Below are 27,267 nucleotides of genomic sequence, written 5' to 3' on the forward strand. Positions count from 1 at the left end.
AAAATCAGGTTAGCACATTTGGTATATGTGTTTTATTTTGCATTACAGTTTATACTTCCTGTATTGCATATCTATTTGTTCCGTACAAGATCTTTTAGTAGTTTTCTGAAAGAAAACCTTGCTGTTGCCTGTTTGTTATCACTAATGAGATGTGTACACGAGGGTTAGGAGAGAGATACCTTTGCTTGGCAGATGACGCCTATCAGCAGAAATTACATTTACAGTGATTTATGAGAGTTTTAAAAATATTTCAGCTGCAAGAGTCCTGTAAAGATGAGCTTTTGTTTGAACCAGTCTAGCTCAATGTTGGTTGTTGCTTGCTATTGCATCATTTTTACTCTAAAACTCCCACTCTAACTCAAAATGGTCTTATCTCATTCCAGTGACAAATATTGGAATGAAAATATATTGAATGGACACATTTTTGGACTGCTGTTTTTGGCAGCAGCCTCTCGATTTGGGCTGGTAGCTCTGCAAGGATCTTGGTTGCTGTCAATGGTCTTAGTTGTTCTAATTGGAATTTTAGAACAGGCATTCAATAACGTTAAATGTAACAAGCAGCATACTGCTTATGAAAACCCCCAATTTATTTTTTCCTTGTTCCACTTGAACTGGAGGACGACTAAATGCAGAATAAAATTGAATGTTTGAGTTTTAGATCATCAACATTATTCTAAATGTTCTTTTGCCAGAACAGCGGAAAACAACAGCAACATTGTTCCATGAATGACCTACAAATTTTGACTGTTGTATTTTGCTTCAGGTATTTTAGCAGTGAACTCCGCAGCACTGAAAAAGTAACATCACACAAAATAAATGTTGTAAGCCATCAGAGGTGATAACAGAGAAGAGAGGACACCGCACACCTTCATTCTCCACACTCTACTTTAATCCCAGCTGTCTAGTTTATGTACAGTCACCTGTGGGAAAACCAGCATAAAAACAGGAGCTAACACACATGGTTATAGTCTGTGGCAAACTGTAACAAATCAACCCAGAACCAAAATATTCACCTTAATGTACTAAATCAGTTAAGATAAAGCAAATATTTGAGCTGCACTCTTGAGAAACCTTCTGGAAATAAAGGGATTTCCATCAGAACTCCCCTGAATAAATGTTTATTGGTAAGGCTTTGCAGCATCCTCCTAATTTATGGGCACCATTGGTAAATAAATCCATATTTTATGGCGAAAAGCATAAACCCACGTTGAAAAAAATTCCTGGATGTCCCCGCAGTGAGGAATGGAGATTTTCTTCGCCACCCTCAGTTTTTATTGCAGCAATGTGAATTTGATTTTGGCCAACCAGGTCTATATTTTTGTTGCTTTAAACACACCACTAATTTTCAATTGCAGTCATGTGCAAATTTAAGCAAGTAGCCTTTTCATTTCAACTTTCTTTTGACTTAAAACCAGACTTCTGCCTTATTTAAATCACATGTCCTTTTGTCTGACTGTTCTTTTGAATTTTTTTTTTTCTTGAAATGCTTTGACAGTTTTACACCAGATGTAACAGGAAGCACATGTTAAGAAAGGTATTTTAGTCTCTTCAGTCTAAAGAATATATATTTTGAAGTCTTGGGGATCATTAAAGTCTTGGGGATCATTAAGATGTTCTATAACAAATGTAAGGTCTTTGTGCTGTTTTTGGCCAGCAGTTACCTCGAAACTCTCCCATGGATACACTCTTTGCCCAGTCTCTCTGTCGTCTTGTTGAGACAAGAAAGTCTTAAAGTGCTTTACATTTTACTCTGGGTTTTTTGCTGTGACATTTTGGATGAGTCGTTCCTTTGCTATTGAGGTGTTTTTAGTGGGACTTTGCAAATCTTTGCAGACTGGCAAATGTAAATGACTGTTTCTCACCTGTCTTGTATTTCTTTAAGTCAAAGTTTGGTCACTGACGAAACTTTTTGCCTGCTTCACGTTTTCAAATAGATTCTACTTAATCAATATCTTGATTCTATAGCTCATTCAGTAATCGGGCAAGTGAAAGTTCACCAAACGTAATGAAGCAAAGTGGCCAGTAAAGATTACAGTAAGTAGGCACTATATAATCCTTTCAAATCGCTTTTTTGCTGTATTTATTGCATATTAGCATTATTAGATAAACTGAAACCTTTACATGCAAAACAAAAACAGAAAAAAAAAATCTGAAAGGAGTTTCTCCAGTCATGGTAAGCATCTTTTGCTTACCTTTATGGATGGTACTCACAGTGGTGACAATTTTATCTCTTGATGAGGGACATTTTCTCCCTGTGAATAAATTTATTCTAGTCAAATTTGGAATGTATTTAATTGGATGATGATGCTACTGCAATAAGGGATCTAGTTGCTTCATGGCTTTTTAATTTAAAAGGTACTGTTAGTCTTTTTATGGCAGTAAAGAGATTCAGATCTACACAAAGTCTTCAGTTATTTCTCCAGTCACTGGTCAGTGGCCTGCAGGGAGCTCTGCTTTCAGTTTAAATTGCTGCTTCGTTGTGGTCTGGTCCAGATGGGTTTTACTGGGTCTGGGTTAAGGATTGTACAGTTCACCATAACTCAGAAAACAAAGAGCAAACACACACTCACACCTTTTTATGCACCTTTCTGACTTGTTGAAGGGTTGTTTCCTGCTAAAATGCTGATAGTGTCACTTGTTTAAGTGTCGGTTGAGTTTAAATTAAGTTCCTTCTTCAGAGGCAAGTAAATTAATTGTTTTTTGGTCCAAATAATAGTAATCCAATTTGAATCTTGGAGCAAAAACATTTCACCACAAGTCAGTTTTAGTTAATATAAGAAATATCTTGAGAACATTGAAATGACAACGAATTTTGCAGCCTTCGCAATGCACTTTAAATGAAATTTCCACCCCTGACATAACTAGACTTTAGTCCAGCTAAGTTTTTTCAGTCTACTTTTTTCAAGCTCTCTCATTTCATATAGTCTGTACAGTTAGAAGAAATAAAACCTATTTTCCCCCCCACTTATACACAACATCATATAGTCAACTAGAAAAAACAGTACACACAGCCACGTGTTAATTAAAAAAACGTCTAGAAGATCAAAGTTACATTTCATCATTGTACATTGTGGTGCCTACGTTCTCCTAAACTCTGTAGACTCTTATTTATAGAAAACAACAAAAAAAATGCACAAAGTTCACATTGAGGACCCTTCGAAGAAAGCCGAGGATCACCCAGCAATCCAAATAGCTCCCCCTATTATTATTTTTTGTTTGTTTTTATGAAGCCAGTGACTCACACGAGGCATGAGATTAAATATGCAACAGTTTGGAAACACCTCATGCAAACACACAAAAATGCCGTCTGTGGAGCGACTCTGAACGTAAACCACAAAGTTTTGTTACAAAATGGGTAAACTGCTGAAGAGAACTGCAGATTAAACCAGGGTAGCGGTCCTTCTGCATGTCGAGAGGAGGGTATAGTCAGCAAAAGGCCTCAAACTTTTGGTCCAGCTAATGAAAATGTGTCAGACTTCAGTTGTGTTTCCCAACAAAGGTAGGAGAGCAAAAACAATTGCTGTTTGTCTGGGTTTTCTTCTCTTACAACATCTTCACTTTTTCTTACAAGGAAATCATAAAAAGTAAGCCTCAACCTGTTTTTGGTTCCAGTCTGTGGCTCATGAGTGGAATTAGTTGGCACTTTCATCTTGAAAAAAACTGAGGTGTGAGGTGACAGAAGGGGCTTGCCAAGCCTCCTGCCTGTTTAAAAGAGGCTAAATATAGTATGCGGGATTCGTTCAGCGCTCAGCCTCTGCTCGTCATGATTTCATCAGTTGTCGAATCAGGAATTTGAAATAAATCAACAAATTATAAACCAAATTGTTTGATTTAGAACTGTGTTATGTTTTCCATGTGTTCCTAAAGCTTCAGTTCATGTCGAAAAGCAAAAACGGCTGTGATTGTCTTTTCTATCGGGGATGTGTGTAAGCACTAGTTTCAGCTGATTTGAACAATTAATGTTTGCCCATTGATAAAACTTGAGAAAAAAAGCTACTTCTTACTTGATAATAAGGTGAAAAAGTGAACATTTTTCACGCTACAGTTACAAATTTCAATGTATTACATTGGCATTTTATGTGATAGACCAACACAAAGCACAGCTGTTACACTGAAGGAAAAAGACATGTCATTTTCAAAGTTTTAAAGAAAAAACTCAGAAGGGTGTGTTATGGATTTGTATTTTCACATGTGCTAAGAAGCTCATGCTCAGTCAGATTGGACGGAGATCATCTAGAACCATGTATTTTTAAGTATGGTCGAAGATTTTTCAAAAGAATTTACATCTGGACTTTTATATTAATACATAAATATGCTATTCCATATTAGCTTTGGCTAATGTTTAAGATGTTTCTCTGGGACTGAAGTGGAAACTTTGCATTAGTCCCAAGGTTCCAAAGCTTCTAACTTTTTTCCTATCACTCTCATCAGCTTCCCAGCCCGAGCTTCCTGTGATGCCAACAACACGCATGTTGTTTATCCAGAGGTTTTGGATAAAAAGACTTCACCAATTATTGATTTGAAATCTCTCATTGTCGTCCGGATGCTTGACCAAACACTGATCACTCTTCCCTCCATTTTCAAAGGCCAGAGTTGTTTTGTTCATAGCTAATAGTTACTCTGTCAAAATATTCTCCCACCTGAGTTGCCAATCTCTGCAGCTTCTCCAGAGTTACAAGGACCCTCTTAGCTGGTTCTCTGATTCACACCCCCCTTGTTCCACCTAGGTGAATGGGCTGGTCTTGGTTGGCCATGATGATGCTGTTCTTTTTTGTTTTCCCATAATAAACACAGATTTTCTGAGCTTATATCACTCAACAGTGGTATCTATTTAGTAGCTAATTAACATCTGCAGTTGGTTGCACTGGACTTTATTTAGGGGTATTGAATTAAAAGGCATTGTCTACAAATGCACATCAAACGATTGAGATTTTTCCATGTAAAATATTTTGGAAAAACATGTCCTTTTACCTTCACTTTACCACCAGTGTCCTACTTTGTCTTTGTATATCACATGAAAACATGTTGAAGTTTATGCTTTTAATGTGAAAAAACTCCAGGGTCTGTAGATAGGAGGGATGGGAGGAGCTTTGTTCTTTCTGTCGACCTCTTTGCGTCTGTCTTGAGTGGAAGACGAAATATTTAGACAGGGCGGCAAGACGAGCCTCGGTCGTCTCGAAACGCTGCAGCTTAAAGGTGAGGAACTGGGTCACCTCTGTCCACTTCTGTCCACACTTTCTGTCGAGTAGACAGCATCACTTTTGTAAACATTGTTAAGATTCACATTAGTAAGAAGGACCTGTGTAAGTGTGCATGCGTGCTTATCTTGTCCACATGCATGTGTGAGCTGCAAGCCTGTAAGTCGTCACATCACACCGTTAGTTAACATTCATAAAACACAGGTGAAAAGCGAGTCTGGGCTTCCTTCGCCCAGTCCATGACGAGATCCCGAATGCAGCAGGAAAGGTAGGTTTTAGAAAAGCGATGTCTGACATTCCTCCTTTGCAGGTTCCTGGTAGGAAGTCCGGTAATAAATTGTCAGGCACCAAGAGCAGAAAAAGCTCAGTTAGATTTTAGTAGTGATTTTTTAAAATCATTTTTTGTTTTTAAGTCTTTGGTCAGGCATATCTGCGTGAAACAACTCAAGGACTATTGAGCCGAAACATTTTCTTACCGTATCTTGAAGGTACTGGGCTCAGTTCTGAGATTTGTCAGCAGGACTAGATTCTTCCAGAAGGCCTGAAGAAAAGCCAACCTTATTTCATCCCCTTACAACACTGATATTCATTTGCAAAGAAAAAAAAAAAAAGAAAGAAAAAGAAAACACAGGCAAATAATAGGCTCCGGACAGGACTCCAAAAATATGAAGTGTAGCTCACAAGTGTTACAGTTACCACTTTTGGCCACATGATGCCAGTATTTCATCAGGGACTCCATCAGTAGACAATTGGAGCCAGAGGATCCCATCTGATTGAGCTTTTCAGGGTATTTGGAGTAAGAAATGGAGACTGTGATCTATCCTCTGCCTATACCTCTGTCTGTGTTTTTTAGAAGAGAGTTGGAGTGGTAAACGCAGGGCTCTAAGCAGTGATAGTTGGTAAGGCAGCTCCTCTGGAGTGGCTTCTAGGTTTATTTTGACCTTCAAACATAGAGAGGAGAACAACAAAATCAGATTTGACAGTCATGATGCAAATTTATAGCATAAATTTATTCACGGGAAATATACGTTGGCATACTAAAGATGCTATCAAACAATGAGAACTTTAAAGCCTGTAAAGTAGAAACATCCAGTAAAACTGTAAAGATAGAAGACTAATGGGTTTATGATGAAATACTGCACTACTCATTTTGCTCAATATTATCCTTGAATAAGTAATTGCTCTGACAAATAAGCTTAACAGCATAATGTTGCTTGAAGAGAACATCAGAAGCACTTGTCCCATGTGTTCCATGCGAGATAATAACACTCCAGAGACGTCTTAACACTCTCGTGGGTGTACTGGCTTTCTCGAGCGGTTCTCCTTTCAAAATTAAACATACTGTAGATGAGAGAAGAATACATTTGGTGCATTTTATAGAAACAGATAGCAGCTCACATTTTTGTGACTGTCAAAATAATAAATGTACCACTGATCTGCTTTTCTGCCTCTGCCGATAGTGGAATATTTGAGTTGCACCACACGTAATAAGTTCAGCTTGTGTCTCATCTTTAAGTAAACTTAAAATGGAAGTTTCTTATAGATTTCTTTCCTCTTCACACTTTCCTCTCAGCCCGAAGACCAGATAGCAGCCTAATAGTTGTTCAATCTACAGACTTTACAACCTGAGCTGTGGATCTTGGCAGCTCTTCCAGAGTTATGGGCTTCCTGGTTGGTTCTGACAAAATCCTCTAATTGCTTTCATTAAATTCCAATGAGTTTAGGTGGATGACCATGTTGTAGTAGGTTTTCTGTTGAGCCACAATGAACATCTGTTATATAACCTTTATTACCCAATATGTTGTTTTGCTCACAGTTTGATGTTTTGTTCGCATTTGTCAACATTCAGAGACAATAACTTAGATCCTAGGTTAACAGATATTGCAAATGCTTGCTCCAAATTTAAACATGTTAATAATAATTGCTGCAGTCATGACAAGCATGCTTAGTATTTTATAGACGAGTCTTGAGATGGTATGGCTGAAAATATGATTCAAAGCCTGACACCACCTTCTGGAGGCATTTCCTGGCCTGCACCTAATGGACAGAAGACTCCAGAGTGTTAGTTTTCTTGGGTTTGCATGTGGCTGCCCTCCTGTTCACTTCCCCCCAGCAATTTTTGTAGAGTTCAAGTCAGGCAGCTATAATGGAAATTTTAGTATCTTCCCAGCCTAGCTGCAAAGGACTTATCCTTGTGTTCACTGTCCTGTTTTGAAGGGGTAATGGCACCCAAGTTTCAGCTTCCTCACAGCAGGGATGACATTTTCACCCAGGATTGACAGTGGCAGAGGAAGCAGAGCAGCCATAGAAGCTCACTTAGCAACCACTATGCTTCTTTTCAGTGCTTAACTCTGATCCACTGGTCCTAAAAGTTCCCATTTTGATTGACTGATCTATAAGACAAAATCTCCCAAACACTTTGGCTAATTTATAAAGCATTGAGCAAATTTATGCTTTGGGGTCAGCAGAGGTATGTGGCTTAAAGTCAAAGTCAAGTGATTGGTATGCACCTTGTCTGTGTCTTGCTGAAGGTCGTCAGGAAAGGGTCTTAGACCACCTGTTAGGATTCAGGAAGCTTCCTCTTTCTGCCATGGTCAGGTGATGCAGCCTCTGTCTTTTAACTTTAAAGTCAAAAACAATGCTCCAGCTGTATCCAGCAGAACCTTTGCTGTCTCATTTCAGAATTATCCTTGTTTGTGCAAGTCAGTGACATCATCTTTGAACTTTTTAGCTATCTTTCTGACGTGCAATGAAACCAGACCAGGCCTTACGTGTTCTATTCCAAGAACACCTTCTTCAGATGAAGCCCTTGATTGTTTGCATCAGGAGTGTCTGGGACCAGACCTGATGTGCAAACCTAAATTGTAGAAGGGATTGAATTATTTATAGGTGCAACTGTAGGTGTCATGTGTTATTTCCTCTTCTCATCTTACAATGGTTAACAAGCAAGTAATGCCGGAGATTTGAATAAAAAGATGTTTCTAGTGCTTTAGAGATGCCGATGGCTGTGTTATTAGCTTCATGCGTCATGGTAGTGTGTCTGTATCTATCCATGGCACAGAGAGATTCCTTTGGGATGGGATGGCTGATGCTATTTTATTACTCCCTCCGGCCAGAGCCAATAAACACCAAACAGAGGGGAGGACGGCTGGAGAACAATGATAGCATATTGATGATGTTTGTGGACGAGAGTGTGCATTTCAGGGCTCATCTGCGCGTACGCATGGATTAACATGTTTATGAGCAAAAGCTGTCTATCAGCACAAATACTGTGTCTGGATGTCTGTGTGCACAGTGATGAGTGTGTGTGCACTGTTTGTGCATAGATATTTGTATTTGCACTACAGCTGAGGTGTGTTTGTGTTTCCAGGCATTATTCAGAGGCTTGGTGATTTATGATCTGGGCTATGGCTTCCACTGGGGACATATAAAACTACAGAATAGTCCTTTATTGCTTTCTTCTTTGTTTAGTCCTATGTGTCATCCATCACTTCGTTTCTCTCATTCTCTTCCTCTCTTTTGCTTCATCCACCATTCTTCCATCTCCACGCCTCTGCATCTCCCTCTAATTTGCTTCAGTCCTTGTCTAATACAAACTGGTATCGATAATCTGTCTGGTGCACATCAGCCGAATCACTATTATTTCATCTCGTTGTTTGGTACATTACAGTAGCGTTATCTGTGTGGCTCAGCGCTTCCCGCAGGGCAGAGTTAGACTTTGAGGCTGATGTCGATGATGTGCCATTCTGCACCTCGACGCTTTTCTGAGACGACTTACTGGCACTCTGTCCAACAAATGGCTGAAGCACCTCAAGAAAAACAGGAAGCTACAATTTAAATTTTAAATAAACACAAGAAGGAGAAAAACAAAAGATTCTAGTGGATTGAAATCCTCTTTATTGCTAGAATTATCTTTATATAAAGAGAATGAGAGCAGTGATGTAAGAACTAACCAAGGTTTGGTAAATGTTATCCTTCAACACTAAGTGTGTTCATGTCATATTATGCAAAATGGCTTGTAAAAAAACGTAATAAAATATAAATGAACCCCGAACACAGCTGACTAATATAGAAAGTAAAATCTGGGAACATTTCTATGTCTTTTAATGGAAATAAGCTAGATTTGTAATGCATACAATCCTTATAGTGCTAGTGCTTAAACCATCAACTTCAATCTTATGTGTTAGGACAACACCAAAAGCACATTATTGCAAAATGGATGGATATTTATGCATGATTTCCATTTTGTTGTGAGAATTTAATTGACAAGGCTATTAGATGTAACAGCAGAATTAAAAGAATGTACTCTGGTCAGATAATTACAAAATGAAACCTTCTCAGTCAACACTGAACATCATCTGCAAATCTTGGTGAGGAATCTAGTTAGAGTTTATAGAAAGATAGATGGAGCTACGTACAAAGCAATCTTGGAAAAAAAAAATATGTTAGATGCTGAAAAGGGCTTGAAACTGGATCGAGGTTTACTTTCCCCACAGGGCAAAGACCAAACATGTCCAACCAGAGCTACAATGGATTGATTTGGATAAAAACACATTTATGTGGGGCAAGATTTGACAATTAACAGACACAGTTCTGCTCCAGTCTTAGTGTGAGCTATTTTGCACAAAAATAAAATAATGGGCAAAAATTGAGTCTCTAGATGGGAAAAGCTGGTGAAGAGATAGCCCCCAAAGAATCGCAGCTGTGAGTGAAAGATTCAACAGTTATTAGCACGCTTTTCAGACTTTTATAAAAAAATAAAACATATTCTGTCCTTTTATTTAACTACTATGTTAATTAAAAAGTTGTTGTGTTGGATTACCACATAAAAAAGTCTTTTAAAAAAGCTCAAGAGGGATAAAGTAATTACATATTCTGGGTAGATTTCAAGGTTTTTGTGATGAAAATTAAAAAATGTTTGAGCTAGTATTTAATGTCTATGAGAGACAAAAAACAACAACATATAAATGTCTTCACTGCTTTTGTTCTTGGATTACTAGACGTGGAGCCTGCACTGATTAGCGTTGTTCCAGAACCACAGTTTCATGGATTCAATTCTGTAGAGTTCAGAGGCTTTTCTTGTTTCTATGCACTCCCAGCGATACAGCTGAGCGCATTGTTCTGCGGTGGCTGGCCGCTTCTATGTGGTGCTGTTGCTACGGCCATATGCTTTCTTCTGAAGTAGCCCTTATGCGGGTGGTATTTATCAAAATAACATCTAAATGAATGCCAGCACTCAAGGTTTTACAGCAGAACGTTGCACTGAAACAAGAAAATCAATCTTATTCACCTTATCAGTTGGTGGTTTTATCGATGTAGCTGACCAAAGCATAGTATTTTACCTCCCATCTGACTGGATGTAACATTTCAAAAAGCCAAATGCAACATAAAATGCAGGCAAACATGCACAGTCCAACTATACTCACATGTACATAGGCTGTAGCTGGAGGTGGGAGGTCTTCTGGGGTCCCTGGTAACCATAGGAGTCGAATCCTCCTATAAAATCAACTACGCAGAAACAAACACAATAGTAAGTAGCCTATTTTGTTGGTTAACATTTGCTAACCTCCTGCCACGAATGAATTATTCCTTTAGGTTTCACTCTCACATCTACCAAGGTGTTGTTGCTACATCTGGTACTCAAACCACTCAGTCTTTTAAAATGCCTTCCAGAGAAAATTTGGCTCCACCCGTATGAAAACACTTTGATGCAAATCTAATTCCATTTTTAAGAGGGAGAGTGAGAATTATGCAGAAATATATTTATGCCCAGGGAGTGCACTTAACTCCTAAATTATCTAGAATAACTCCACAGACTCCTGAGCTGAGAAGCTGCCAGCAGGTGGGTGCTCTCCTCAGTCTGAAGCGGAGAGCCCGGACTTTTGAAAAGAGGAAGTGTTTCCTTTTTTGCCTTTTCTTTGATGTTGTAGAGCTCATAAAAGAGTACTTTCTTGTCTTGATCAGCGGGACACTTTCTCATTTATTCAGCGAGGTTTCGTAACATCAAGTACAATGTGGATTTGCATGTCACTGTGGAGATGAAAAGTAGGTATACTTCTTTTTCATAAGTCTTCAATAAAACTGATGTAAGCCTCAAAATAAAGCACCGTGCATGGCGAAGCGATTTTATTACAGAAACAAGCTCTGAATGGCAACGTTTGAAGGAATCTGTTACAGAATGTTATGCTAAATATAATCAATTGACGGCATTGACTGTTCAGATGTTGGACAAACACTGATTGTGTTCTAAATTAATAAATGCTATGAATATTTTTGGATTTAACTTTCTCTCCACATGCCTTTGGACATCTGATATGGAAGATAAAAGTAACAAAAATTACGTGTTCAATATTAGAAGTTAGAAGATTGTACATCCAGGCTCAAATACAACATACATTCACCAAAATCCTTTTAGTACAGGGTTCTGATTCATTCAAGAATATCTTTTAACTTAACTAGTACAAGACCTATTACTTGTTTTAATTTTCAGCTACCCACTTGGGACAATTCAATGCACTCAGGAAATCAGGCCTTATGGTGAAAAGAAGGATAATATTACATTAGGGTAACATTAAGCCAACATGAACATGCACAAACTACAGGTTTGTGCAATCTGGGATCATGGCAGGAAACCCATTTCATAAACAAACTATTGTGATAAAGAGAGTGACCAGAATTATGTGACAAGACTGCTATGAGCAACAAAACGCGTGGTTGTGGTCCAGCTTGCAAAGAGGCAGTTAAATAAGTGGTGTTGTGTGTAAATATCTGACTCTTTATGCATGTTATCTCATTAAAATTATTATATCACTTGTCAAAATGTATCAACATTCTCTACCTTCGTCAGAATTGTAGACATTTCATGCTTCACAACAGCAATAATCAGATGACATTTACTCAGTAGTGGATTCATACTTCCATTTCTAAAGCAGAAACAAATTGTGATTGTCCGATCAACTGACTGGACCCCTCTTTGGGAAGCATGAGTGGAGAAAGTAAGACTTTCCTGCTGATTCATGCTGCAGTCAAATTGTCTCCACAGAATTTTGTCCTCTAAACATTAGAGGAAATGGAGCCTCTAAACCTGTCAGTGTGCTGCCTGTCAATCTTTTAGGACTCAATTTAAGCCTCAGATATGCTATTCAGACCGGTCTGGTCTGTCCCATTCTCTCCACACTCGGAGAAAATTGGATGGGAGTGGCAGAAAGATTAAGATTCCCACTTAAAAAAATAAAATAAAATAGCCTAACATAAAATCCTAATTAAATCTTTCAATATTTGCTTAACACCAAAATGTCCTATCTCCTGAATATAACCCTTATTACCTGTGCGGCTTTGTTTACCACTGTGTTTGATAGAAATCTGTCTGCACTGGTTTGTAAGCGATAAGAGTGACTGTCATGAAAAGTGGTGCACACTTCTACCTGCACAAAGCATCACACAGACTTACCGGTATATACACATACAATAATTATCAGAGTAATTAGCTTTCTCATCAATTTAAAACCTTCAGCTGTCCTTTGTGAGTATTAGCTTCTTCACCCAAGGCACATTTACCCACAAAGCCCGCTGATTAGTGTTTATTCTTCCACGCCACATTATCAGGACAATTTTTCACCCGCCACATTCCACGAGTCGTGCAAGACTTCAGGCTCAGCAACAAGAAGATTACCATGGATATCCTAATCATTCTGGAGAGTTTTATCTGTGTATTACAAGCATATTATGCTTTTGACACTTGTTAATACTTATTAATTTTTAATTACAATTTATTTCAGTGTGTTGATGTTGAGCAGTTATTCCCATTATTCCCTCCCACACATATCATAACCTCGCAGTCACACATACACCCCACCCCCTCACCCCCACACAGCCATACTGTTCTGCACTTTGCACTTTGTCACATCATCTGCACCTTGCCATAGTTGGACCTGCTGCTTCTTCTTTAGTGTGGTTGGAATGCCTTTTAGTTAATTTTAGTTGTATATATTGTTATTATTGTGCAGTTTGTTTTATGTATTGTATATATTTGACTTTTTGCACGGGAGTTGCAATGGAAATTTTGTTGAATTCTGTTCCATGACAGTAAATGCAATCTCTCTATCTATCTATTTAAGAAGTACTTGATGCTCTATGTGATCATTGCTGCAATTCAGGGTAAAAAAAAAAGTCAAAACATGAAGACAATCTAAACTTTAAACCAAAGCTCTCAAATAAATACAAGTTAAAGATTATATAATGTGCTTAATGAACTATGTCAATTAATGACAAAAACACTTATCAATCATTTTAATTTTAATTTTCTTTAATACTTGTTGGATGTAAACAGGAAGGAAGGATGTATAGACAGATGGACAGATGGATGGACAACGACCAAAACTTCACAAAAAGATGTAGTACCGAAGATGAAGCTTACCGTATATTCATTTTAAACTTCTCATTTAAATAAATGCACATGTTAAGCAGTGTTATTCCACAACGCCGAGCAGTGAAATGCTCAAATTAAAACAAAACACATCCCTCGAGCTCTGTCCTATCAAAGGCTGCTTTTGAGCTCCAACAGACTCTCTTTGGGGATGGAAAATGAACAGAAATTTGTGGGACCAATAGCCACAGGGCAAAACACAACAATTGAGGAAGGCCAAACACAGACAACTGTTAGACATTAATTATTTAGACATGGAGGCAAAAGCTAATGTGGCATTTTTGGTTTATTGCTATCCACAAGCTTGTTAAAATCTAATGTTGGGGGAAAAAAAACACAGAAAACCCTTATCTCAAAAGTCTCTGAAATTCAATTACTCCTGAATAACATGGGATGAGAACAGTGATAAATTACAGCTGTTTTCCTAACTTTAACAATGTGACAGTGTGAAATATTGCTGGGACCTCATTAAGAAGCTCCGAGTGCATAAAGAGCATTTCTGCGCTGACCTTCAGTTTTTGTTTTCCTTTTTAAGGGACGGAAACAATTTCACACTGTCAATCTCATCCTCCAATCAGCTTTAAGCACGGAGGAAAAACAGAAAAAAAACCTCTCTGCTCTCCTCACTTCAGAAATCCATTTCCACTCATCCCATCTGCATGCATTACCTATCAATATTTATGCGTTAGCAAACACCATCTTTGGCCCGTGTTGAATAAGACATGGCTGGGTATTGATCTAGTGGGAGAGCAGCACCACCAACTTTAACTGAATAAAGGAAATGATGGTCTCGGGTTAATGGGCTCATTAATGTTAATGCACACACGCACACTGCATTTTAAACAGAAAAATTGCAGAATTGACACGAAGCATTGAGTCATTTTCAATCACTTATTATACCTTTAAATATATATTTCTGCTGATTTAAAATGCTAACTCGAGGCCAGTGTCCTTCCCGCACTCTCACAAATTGGATTTGCTGTACTGATACACAGATAAAATAAAGAGATTTGAATAGATTGGTGAGTGTTTCCACATCCATTTTATAGCACTGCTTGGGGAATGCTGGTTTTAAACATAACATAAAGAAAGAATCTACGAAGATCACTCCAGACTCTGTGCCTGCTCACTTTCTCTGTTTTTCTAAAACAATTATCCTTTGTGTAAAAGTTTCACTCGACGTTACAAAAGCCCAAAGTGCATTCATTCCTGCTGTCCGCCTTGTTATGAGAGAATGACCAATGAGGGAAGGATGTTTGAACGGGAAAGAAGGGTAATGGTTCAGATGTAAAACCACTTAAAGCTCTTAGTTTGCCACACATAGCCATTCGCTAAACCTCTCCAAAGAGCGTGTGGTCAGAGCTAAGCAGCTGTCTGTAAGCACAGCAGGTCTGCCAAAATTCAGATTTGCACTCATAATGAGACGGTTGAAGCAACAGCTGACATTTGAAGAGGTTTTTATGTTCTAACCTTTCAAGGGCAGAAAACACTTAGGTGTAAGAACTGTTCAATTGTGTTTATTTACTGACATGATGACTAACTTTTTGGCATTCAAAAAAACTAGCTCAATTTTTCTTGCCCGTACCTGTCACACCGTTCCTCATTTTACAATAAATGATAGCATATTTAAAGGTGATGTTGGCATTGGTCTACAGTTGAACAAATTAAGGTGCATTTTGTGAAATATTTGGAGCAATACATTTTGTTATTTGTGTTTATTAGGATGAATGATGCATACTTTACATGGTGGAATTGTGTAGGAATTTAATGGGTTTTGTTGGATTTTTTCCCTACCCCATTAGTCTCCTGATTATTTGGAATGAAAGTTCGATGTTCCAGCTGGATGGATGAGTGGATCGATGGATGGGCAGATTGGTAAATAGGGATGAATCTGGATAAATGAATGGCTGATAATGGTATGGTGAGGTGAAGAGGAAAAGAATGGAACTTGCTGCTTCCAGCATCAACTGATTTTATTGTTTTGTACAACAATAAAATCTAATTATTAGAGGCTTTTTAGTCCAAATTTGTCAGAAAACAGACAAATATTTTGGATCCTTCAGTAAAACCATAAAAAACGAGGTCACCTGTGTGTGGAAGATAACACAACAATGTAATTTGCTGTTTGTTTGTGACCTACCTGTTTTACAAGTCAAGGAAAATTAATAGTTATGAGCCGCTAATGCAGTTACTGTAGTTGTACCATCTGTGTAAAATGCCCTGTGCTCTTTTACATCAGGCTCCACACTTGCTGTTTGAGCTACATAAAAAAAAAACCTGAACATCCCCTCACACCAAATTAGAGACAAAGCTTTTTCCACCATGTAGTTTTGCGGTTTTTTTGTCTCGCATGTTTTTCTCCATTTGAGGTAAAAAGTGAATTATTTTTGTTTATCTGCCGTGACGTTTAAGTGTGTGGTGAGGTAACAGGTTTCACAGTAAAAGCGTGAGAGTTAGACACCTTGGCAATAAAGGGGTTGATGGGGCTTTGCTTTAGGCTTCAATAAAGGAGTATTACGTATCCTAAGCTCTACAAATTACTTTAGTGATCTGGTGTGAAATTGAACATACTCATATAAATGAATCCAACTACAGGACCACTTTCAAAACAACAATGCTTGCCAATTTCTGAGCATTAATAGTTTAATTTGAGCATTATCTGTGCATAGAAATAACAAGTGCAGTGGCGTTAGTGACCCAAAGCACATTTAATTTGGCCTTTGGTAGAAAAGATAAAACTAAAATTATTTGACATGGGTGGTAAAAGGCCCACAGAGCAGCTTTATTATTTACAGTTTTGCAAATTGAAAGAAAATATGCTACATTGACACCTGTTATGAAAATCAACTGCTTACCAACTTTAGTGACAAAAACTCAGATGTACCTATTTAAAGGTGTAAACAGAGCCGTTCTTTTCCCTTGATTATTCTGCACCCACCAGCAGACTAAAAGAGGTCTTGTTACAAGCTATTCAAAAAGGGCAATCTTTCTCCGGCTATTATACTGTAAAATAAGCACTTACTCCATAAAGATGAGTAAATAAAAACTTTATGTTACCACTTAAAGGCTTAACACCATCAAAAAGTCAGGAGCTTTACCCAATCAACTCTGCGTGTTCACTTTAAATATCTCCATTAGCAACCTGACTACAGGTAATAAATCTGGACCGGCAAAAGATGTTAGGGATTCCTCTATTCACAACACCCTGAAATGCACTTTTTGTGAATTGCCTTGGCTAAACCTACTCAATTAAAACATGTGATTAGATTGAAACTAAGTTACATACACAACAACCATTACCACTTAAAACACGCACCCCAATTGAACAAAGCTTAGTTTAATTAATCGGGATGGTAGCCAGTTTTTGTCCACAAATTTTTTGCTCTCATTAACATGTTTGAGTCCAATTTGTAGTTCTGGCTAAGCTTAAAGTCCAGCTTGCTGTATCAAGAATAACTATAGAGCAAGTTACAAGTTAGACTGCTGTTGCTAAGCTAGCTGAGAAAAGCTAATTGGAGGTTTTCTTATTAAACCGGTAATACATTGTTTTGAATAACACAGGCAAGTTGGAGTCAGGACTGTTTGGCAACAAAAGAAGGACTAACTGACGTTCATTATGTTATGATATAGATGATATAGATTTTAAAATGCATTTGTTTTTCTGCTTTTAGTGGCTGCCACCCTGTTGTAATTTATGTAACAGTACATGACAAAAAAATCCATTTAGGTGAGCAAGCTAATTGGAAATATGCCATCATTAGGTGAATTGGCATTCCCTGTGCTTCTGTCTCTTTGTTTGGAAACACTTCTGTTTATTTCTCACTCACAAGTTACTGTTTTACTCCTCTGTGAATCACCACTTCAACGCAGTCAGGTGATTGATTGCTGCAGAGATCCAAGGAGTTGTGTTGTCAAGGGTAGTTTTCCTCTGCAAGGCTCTATCAAGGCAAACTGGTTCTGATTTTACTAACCATTAGTTAATTTGCTGTTAGGATGGAAGCAGCACAGCACCAAGCTACTTCATTTTGCTGATTTCTTTTTTATTTGCATGCATATGAGAGTGTGTGTTTGGTACTTACAACTATCTTCTTCTTCAGAAATTAGCTTGACCACATAACAGGCGTAGATAAACCCCGCCAACTGCAGATGAAGACAGAGAAAACAAAACAAGTGCAAAACAATAAAGATTATTCTTAAAGCAACACAGAAAGAGTGGAAAAAAAGGCAGTACGTTTAGAAAAATGCAATAGTTGGAACAGACAGGGCAAACAGGTGCTGGTGTAAGTGGAGCAGAACATCTCCAAAATAGAGCACTCGAATCTCCTCTCTCATGTATAAACACATGCACACACACATACACACACACACTGAACAACATCTTCAAAAACAACCACAAGGTTAGCCTTGATTTTAATGGCCGGGCAATATGCAAAAAGTGCTTTAATATGCATCTTCAATTTTGAATCTTAAAAAGAAATAGCCTTATCTACATTTGCATGCAGATGCTGCATATGTTTAATACAGAATCTGACAAAAACGGAAATTAAATTGGTGTTTCTCAATTGAGCTTTAGAGCTCTCTATTTCATCCTAATACTATTAGGAAAACCTTCCACCAACATATTTCCTCTCCTCACACTGCCTTAACACAAACTAACTAAAAATAAACAAAAACAAAACAAAAAAAATAGGTGCTATGTGATGAGAAACAGCAAATTTGTTCTGTTTTACCAAAATGAGGGAATAGTAATAATATGCTCTGCTTGTAAATGGTATTTAGAAAGTGATGCAGCGGTCCAAATTGGTGAGAGCAACTTATCTCTCCTATCGGCTTTCTCATTGGTTGTCTGTTTCCAAGGTAACAGATAGCAAGTGGCCAACTGAGGCACAGATATAGGAAGGCGCAGTCACTGTAAGGTCGGCGTTTTAGCAACCTTGTTACCCCTGGACTTTTTTCAAAGGAGCGGAAAGGAGAAAATGTGGGCGGAGAGAGGAGGATGAGGCCATACGGTGACAGAGGTGCACTTCTGGGTTTGTTTGAGTTGTTATTATCTGGAATAAAGAGGCTCTAATGCTCAAATCAGCCTTTAAGTAATGGGGGGAAAATAACATTGACCCGGCAGGTTTTCTTATTGACTGCGTGGACTAATGCCAGCACATCCTCACAGGCGCACATAAACACTCGGCAAAGACGGTGATTGTGGGGAAACTGCATTTGGGATTCAGTGTATATCTCAAGGTCTTGACCTCATTTAGTGTAAATAATGTTCAGCTCCTAAAGCCTCCTTCCCATGCACTCCTCCCACTCAGTTTCTCACACAGCCCTTCCTCATTTCTTCTTCCGTTTTTGTTACCATTAAATCCTTCCAACTTTTCTCTTTTTCTTATCATTCTCCAGTCTATTTCAGACAACAAGCCAAGATTATCAACACAACAGATCAATGAGAAAAAAAAAACAATTGATTGCTTTTACATAGCAAATATGACCACTGACAGAAGACACATAACCTTTCCTGACTGCACCATCTCAGATGTCAATGCTGTTGGGTGCCGTTCATAATTTGAAAGATTACGATGACATCAGCCCCATATTCAGCCTCTTCAATAGGCTGCCGATCCCCCAGGAATCATTTCTTTTTTTTATTAGCATCTATCTAAAGGAGACTTTTACCATTACAAAGTCAGAAAGTTGTTTAAGAGACCATAAAGAGTTTGGGGAGGCACTTGGAGTTAGAGTAGATCTGGAGCCTGCTCGGGTTTCTGCAGGCTCATTGCCTCTGAAAATGACTTTGGGGTGCAGTTTTGTTAGCGTGACCGAACACGGCAACAGAGTCGTGCCCACCCTTGTGATACAGACTCGTCGTTAGGCCTCGGAAGAGCACATTTACTCTGCACATCAATATCCTGTTAATATCCCACAAACTCAAGGGTTGCTGCTACATGTAAACATAATATCCTGTTTACAATAAATCTGATTCTATCTCACCACAAAGGCAGAAAAATCAAATGTGACGGCTGAGATGTGGCAATAACCACGCAGGGTTGTGGTATGCATGGCTTATCTTTTCAATGAGCTGCGAATGTTTTGTGCTCGTAGATTTTATGTGAGTTTAGAACGTCACAGAGGCTGTGATATTTTCAAAAGGATTTTGAAACTTTGTATGCGTAACTGTATATGCAATACATCAAATACCTGAAGATCAAATCAGTAAAACTACCAAACATTTTACATTGACATGAGTGGCAGTCAGTAAGGTCATAGCCCTGTCTCTTTCAAGATTTGACATATTGTGTGTTCAAGGATGGCATTCTGCATACTTTTGCTATAACAACACATTATTTTGGCAACTAATGTGTTGCTATCTTCTTGAAGCACACTGCCAATTCTTCTCTGGCATCAACAACGCATATTTTAAAGTTTTTTATTTTATTTTATTTGAAAGTGCTCAGACAGGAAAGAAGATAATCAGAGAGAAGAAAGACATGAGGCAAAAGTCCCCCGGACAGGATTCAAACCTGCAATGGTTCAAATCCCTGCAAGGACCAAAGCCTCGTTATGTGTTTAATCCCTGCACCAACGCAGCACCCAACAAGGCATTTTTTGTTCAATCAGCTCCTGCTGTTTGCAAATGGATGTCCGTTAACAAAACACTTGTAAATGTGTGTACAGCCTGATTGCTCTCCGTTTAATATCATGCACAGACAAGCTCACTGCCAAGCTCCAATTCATTCGGAGCGAATGTCCACCAACGCCGGAGCGACCCGGTCCTGATTTTCCAATTGAAATGCCCTACTGTCAATCTGAAAGGGGGCGTGCTGGTAGAAAGAAGGGAGATCTTCGGTCTGCTCATCTGACTTTCAAGCCAGAAGTCGTGTCCTTAAGCAAGAAGCGTTATGTTCTGTGGACAAGAAAATACTGGATTCAACTGTAAGAACCTCAGTCTCTCTGTGAAACAACTGATTGTGAAATAGTCCAATAAAGATAAACTTAAATAAAATACAGCGGAGACCCTGCAGCAAACACCCACTAACGCCTTGGAGTGAAAGCTGCTGTTTGTAGAGGAGCTGAAAAAGTTACTGTAGAAGATGTAGTTGCAGATACTGCAGCACAGCAGAGCCACATCTGAGATTGGCACCAGAGATTCACAGGCCACTTTTCTTCTCTTAGATATGTCACATTGCAAAAGTTTGAGTAAATCAACAGTCTAACTGTTGATAACTGTGTGTGGACATAAAAAGATGTTCTTTTTTCCTTTTACAGCATCTGTCCCCCTTTAAAAAAATAAAAAGTTTTTAGACTTTCTGGAGCCTTAAAGTCTTTAATTACAAATTCCATCTTCACATCTCAATTCAGAATATTTATATTAACTTAAAAAAAAACTTAGAGGGGAATTTGAATGATTTGTATTTACGTCTATAGAAACTGCATTCATAGACTCTGAAAGCATTAAGTAAAATATGGAAGCAAACCATGTTGAAGAAAAGTCCTTTTGATAAAAAAGTTAGCTGGAAGAACTAATTAATGAATCAATTATTGTGTTATCAAACTTTATACGAAGAGATATCAATCAGTTCAATTAAACTGCTATCATAATTTTTTTACTGAGCTTATCTTTATAAAGTGATTACACTGAAGCTAACACTGAGCTGAAAACTTGTCACATTCTAATCATTTGACTCCCGCCGCTTTAAAACTGAAGTTGTCAGCACTTTGACTTTAACAAGTTACAAACTGTAACATTAAGTGATTTTAAAAATAAATGAAATACATAGTTTAACAAGGTTTTTGTTATTATTTGACTCTGTAACTAAATAAATCACGTCTTTATTCTCTCAGAAGTTGAGTGATTTCCCTAATTTAGCAGGTACTGAGCTTTTGTTTGAGTTTATGGGTTCAAAACCTTATCAGAGTTTTTGAACCCATCGAATTTGTTCGTATGTTTTCATCCACAAACTTTATTGGATTTTGTTGTCATTATTTTGTCATAGATCAACCACAAAAGTGGCTCATCATTGTGTAGTCATGAAAGGAAAATCACACATGATTTGAAAATTTCAAACTGTTCTGTTGTCAAACTCTCACACCTGAGCTGTGGATCCGTCCAGCTCCTCCAGAGTTACCTGAGCCTCTTTGCTGCTTCAGTGAGGAATGCTCTTCTTACAGTTTAGGCCTCGGTAGATTTGCAGTGTCATCAAACTGCTTTGTTTTTTTTAAACAATGGATTGAACAAAGCCTGGGACATTGTTTTATATCTTTATTAATAGGATATTTCTTCTACACTTCAAATATGCACTACTGGTGGATCGTAAATGCAATAAATTAAATTCACCTTTGCTATTGTAAAGTGGAAAAAAAAGGAAAACAGTTGTAATGTGTATCTTGGATGAAAAAGTTGTTACTTTTGAGTTTTTCATAAAGGCAGTCTTTCTGCTTTCTGGCTTCAGGTCGCAGTCACATGGGTCTGAATTCAGACCCACTGTTTGCTTCGTTTCTCCCTTTTTCTTTCTGTCTCTGAACTCTACTTACTGAATTCGAACCGACGGCTGTTCAGTGTGACGGGTGAGAAATGGAAATATCTCTACTTCAGCCTGAGCTCTGACAGGATCCTTGCACTGATCGTCCTGACAAGCAAAATCTTGTTGCGCTCGTCCACTTCAGCTCATAGCAGTTTGCAACACAGCAAAGACTGTTTCTATAGGGAAAGTGAAAAAAAAAATATTCCAGCTGGAGTACTTTTAACCACAAAAAAAATGAATAAAAAATCTTTCAGTGTCTCTGAAACGTTCAGCAGAGCAGATGCCTGTTGCCATGGTAAACATGTTAAATGTAGTAATTCAACAGGAAGTCAGCAAATCTCACAGTATCAGCCTAAGGAATAAAAACCTGTGATACATGCTTTTCCATGTCTGTCTTCGCTTGGCTGTAAAAACAAAACATTCCTCGTTCAGAGCTCGAGTTGGGCAGAACGTCCTGAACCAATGTTTGCAAGGATAATGACTGCAAAATGGGCTTAAACCCTCCAGTCCCGCAAGGTCTTCTCAATTTGTGACTGTAATACTCACAGTTATTTACAGCCATGTTATCAAGCTCAGCTTTAATAAGTTCATCCAAAGCTTCTTGGTAAATTTATTTTATGGCTTCCATTTGGCATTAATACCAGATTAGTCTGCATTAAAGGTAATTAAGTGCACAGATTAAATGGAATGAAATGAGACATGGCAAAGCTCTTACCTGGAAAGATATAACAAGACTATCTTTAGTTCCTCCCTGCTTGTCAGAAAAGATTAATTAAAAAAAAAAAGTGGCTTTATTGGCCTGGAGTGTTCCAACCGTGACCTGATCATGGCTTAAAATACTGATGTCAGAAAGCAAAGGCTATGCCTCTACTAAAGGTGGGGCATCTTCAGTAGAGCAGATGCCCCGTCTTCTTGTGCCTTAGGCATAATGGGAAATGTGCCTATTTCCCTTTGTGTGGATCTGCCTGTGAATACGTCTTTGTGATTAAAATGGCAACAACTGTGACAGCTCAGCGTTGTGACTCTGGTGTGTCATTCACATTTGGAGCCCCCCCCCGCACGACTGTGAAACAATAGATAGCATTAATACCTGCTGGTACAGCATGAACTAAACTAATATAATTAAAAACGGTCAATACAAACTGTGGCTAATTTCAAAGCAGTGCAGGTTGCCTAACTTTTAGCTGAGGATGGAGCTGGAGAAACGGCTGTTTTGATTTGTCTGCTATGACTGGTGTATATTTTTACCTCCACTAGACAACAGGTAATCCGATATCACTTTGGAGGATGAAGGTCCATTTATGTTTGCACAGAAATAAGTCCACTCAAGCGTCACTGCCCTCATAACTTCAATGTACTAATTGACATGGCTGTGTGGTGCTAAATCTGCTAGAGGGGAGGTCTGAGTTAGGAAGCTGTGACAATTTCAATTCTCAGGAATGTGAAAAGAAGCACCAAAGTTCCTGGAGGTTGTCTGCATATAGCATATATGGATATATTTCTGTCAGCCTCTTCATCTCTATTGTCATCCCTTTTGCTAATCACACATAAGCTGTACTGCACCTCACTGCCTGATCACAAGCTGATCAAAAATGGCCAATAAGCTTAAAAGTGCATTGGGCTTGAAAAGCATATTTTAAAGGTGACATATTTTTACCATGTAAGAACCTTAGTATTGTCCTTTGTAAAGAACGTTGCAGTTCATTTTTTTGGACTGGTAAGCAACATGGAGTTTCTTTTAATAAGATAATAATTTCTAAAAGACAAACTGAATCACTCACCTTGTGAGCTTGTGAATTTAAAATGTTCCAAGGTTTGTTTCGCTTCAAGTCTTTCATGCGGCTTTTAAACTGAAAAAGAGCAAGCGGTGTCTCTGCCATTGACTCCTTTTCACAAAGCATTTTTTACACGGCCAATGACTTCATTTTTCTTTCTGAGATGGTGAAATCTCTTCAGAATGTCATATTTTGTTCAAATCTTCATGGTATAGATCCTTTTCATGTATTGCGAACTGACAAATTTTCAAATATAGGATGAAAGAATCACAACTTTGGAAATTAGTAAAATCTCAGTGTTTTGGACATTAATAGGCTTTGACAAACCCCTCATTAAGCACCACACACTTACGTTAAGAACAAATGTCTTCTTAAAAGTGTTAATGACCGCAAAGGTTGATTTGCTCGGTTCTTCCCTTGTCTGGCTATTTTGAGAAAAATAATTAATGATTAAATTGACAATCCCTTTTGCCAGCTGAAAGAAAAAAAAATCATTCACACTTTGACCAGCTGAGAATTGGAGAAAGGAGACAAAAAAATAGATAGAATTTTTAACTTTGCAGGTTTCGATCTGTCACATAAACATCAAATAAAAATTCAACATTTTAAAGCTCACTGTATTGTGCATGCATCTAGAGTTTTGCAGCGGGCATTGGAGCATAGTGAAAACCATGGTGTGTGATTTTGTAATCTTGTGGGATTCATATAATTTTAGAATCTTGCAAAGGTCAGATCGTCTTAGAACTGACAGCTGGAGTACTTTCTTTTTAGAATTGTGCATGCTCCGCCTTCACAACAAAACAGATCCAAGGTGACTCTGAAGTCATGATTATTACAGCTAATTTTAGCTAAATGCTGCCATGTGTTTGATGTTCTAACAAACACTTTCACATCTATCCTCCTTCTTAGAGTTAAATGTAGAAAACTTTACAGTGGAGCTGAGCTGCTGTGTGGATGTCTTTTCAACATAAATACTGATGGAAGTGTCAAGCAGGGCTATGCCGATTTCATAAATTTATGGAGATTGGACAATATTTACATGAAGCCAATCTTATTCCCCGAGATTATCTACGTCAGCAAAGGTCTAAAAATCCACCACTGTCCTCTTCTGCTGTCCCGTGAGACAACTTTGACTGACAGAGCAGCACATCATGTCATATCCACACATTTGCAGTCGACAATAGTCACCTCGCTGTTACCAACTCATTGACTTTCTTGCTATTTTTAGCAACATTTTAGACAAAAAAATATTGGTTTCAGCCAGAATCGGAATCAGTAGGTCAGGCTTTTTAAAGATCGGTAATCGATTATCGGCCAGAAAACTGCAATCAGTGCTCACACCTAGTGGCAAGTAATGTATCTGATGTTCCTTTGCATGATACTAATATCCTCCAGTCTTGTGGAGAAAACAGCACGTCGTCTTTGCTTTTGCAAATAATCAGAAGATGAGCACTCATTAAATAAGAAGAGGACAAGAAAATGATTTGTATTTATACTAGATGTCCAATTCAGTTTAGCAGGGAATAGTTTAACTGTCTCCAATGAATTGTTAGAATCAACATTTATGACATTTACTTCTTACACCAAGAAATTTACTCCTCAAGGTGAGTGTTGTCATGCACATCAAAGTAAAATGTGGTGCAGTCTCTGCCTGGACATGTCAGCTTTATGTGGATTGCTGTCATCTTGCAGAGGAAATCCCATTAAGGACAAGGGCTACTCTACATCTTTAGTGAGCAATGCTGGCAAAGAGATCCCATTAAACTGAAAAAAGATGACTGAGTCATCATTCTTTCCGACAATAATCAAGTCCCAAATGCTCACTTGGCAAAGACACTGAGAGCACCTGGAAGTTTTGAAAGCAGCAAAGGGAGTATTTAGCCGAATGTCAAACAGCTGGTGTTCAGTAGGGGAGGAGAATCTACAGCGTGTGTTCTGCATAGCCACAGCCCAAAAAAACCTTCAGAGTAAGCATCATGGGATGAGACCTTTAGAAAGCAAGGACAGATGCCAGAGGAGGGCATCTGCAGGCCACTCACCCAGTGGCACGGTTTGTCCTCCAGCAGAGATGATGAAGGTGAAGCAGCATTTCGCCAAAACAGCAGCAGGACAGAAAGCTGACTGGACGGCATTTTTTTTACAACGTGATAAGAACACACACACACACACAAAAATCAATTAGCATGCTGGTCATTACCACCATTTCCCAACATGACACAGCGATACAGTTTGACTTCCTGTTTTTTGTTCCACGTTATTCAACATGTTTCTGCTAAAATTTCAATCGTAGTGAATATATTTGTTTGCAAGATGCATTAGTGACAACATTTCACGTCATTAGTCAAATATCCTGTTGTCTCTCCTAATGCTGTCAAACAGCTGTACGAAGGAAGTACAGAAGAGGAATGACAGGCCTGTTTACTTCACTGCCATTTATGAATGTAGTTTGGTCCTAAAAAGTCACATCAAGCACATGCTGTGGTTGGATGTGAGATCAAAGTAATTATAGACAACTCGCCATTCCTTTGAGAAAATGCTAGTTATTGTGAGCGACTATGCTGCTTTTATTTTTATGTAGAGTGCCAGGGCCAAGTACCACAGCAGATGTGTTATGATGAAAAGGACACATAAGATGTAAAAAGCATGATAAAATAACACATTTTCTCACCTGCAGAACTTTATGCTCACAAACAACATCTAAGATTGCCCAGAGGATCTGACTGTTGACGCCTCAAGTGCTTTCTGTTTTCTGTATTTGGCAATATGCCATCTCTTGCCACTGTTATATATCAATATTCATATTTTGTTGTGCTTTTCTGGTTTAAGCAACCTTTGGGCATGATTCCAAAAGGTTGTTTTATTTGGCTCTATTACATAATGCTATTTAAACTTTTAAATCTTGTTGGTCGGATTTAATTAATCTTGATCTAAAAACCTGCCGGCATCACTAAATCAATGACTTTAGTTCTTTAATGGACTTTCAAAGGCCTAAATACTGCGAGTTAAGGGATTTGTGGTTTACAGTTATATATGTTTGATTTTATTTTATTTTTTTGTCATTTAGTTGCTGTTTCTGCAACAGATCAGTGAGTCTTCTGTAGGGTTAGACAAGAGCGTCCAGCCTTCAACCACTAAACTCATCAGTGAAGCTCGGTTATCTATGGACCGCCACTCATTCGTTGTCCGTCTTTGCTTAAACCACCATTTAGTAATCAGTGCACACAAAACACAAAACACGCAGCGTCGTAATCCAGCCATCTCAGCTTTAGATTCAAGAGCCGCCTAATATATCCCATTTCTTGACACACAGGGCTATAATGAGATAATCAATAGAATTTGCCTCACCTGTCAAG

At 38.3% G+C, this 27,267-nt stretch overlaps 1 protein-coding gene across 3 annotated transcripts in view; it reads right to left on the reverse strand.

Annotated features, from left to right (window-relative positions):
* Nucleotides 1–2,063: 2,063 nt before the first annotated feature.
* The window catches only part of nkain2 (sodium/potassium transporting ATPase interacting 2), an 88,039-nt gene continuing 62,835 nt past the window's right edge, over nucleotides 2,064–27,267 (reverse strand). The window contains exons 5-7 of one of the 3 annotated variants that reach the window (XM_055044383.1): nucleotides 17,703–17,763; nucleotides 10,625–10,706; nucleotides 2,064–5,238 (exon numbers count right to left, since the gene is read on the reverse strand). In XM_055044383.1, the coding sequence (XP_054900358.1) occupies nucleotides 4,974–5,238; nucleotides 10,625–10,706; nucleotides 17,703–17,763 (408 nt within the window). In that variant the 3' untranslated portion in view covers nucleotides 2,064–4,973. Of the gene's footprint in view, nucleotides 9,901–10,624; nucleotides 10,707–17,702; nucleotides 17,764–27,267 lie in introns of all 3 variants that reach the window. The other 2 variants (XM_055044385.1, XM_055044384.1) reach the window with 2 other exon arrangements.

Source organism: Poeciliopsis prolifica, unplaced genomic scaffold (assembly GCF_027474105.1).
Source record: "Poeciliopsis prolifica strain line A6 unplaced genomic scaffold, Auburn_PproV2 SCAFFOLD020, whole genome shotgun sequence".
In the NCBI taxonomy this organism is placed as follows: domain Eukaryota; kingdom Metazoa; phylum Chordata; class Actinopteri; order Cyprinodontiformes; family Poeciliidae; genus Poeciliopsis; species Poeciliopsis prolifica.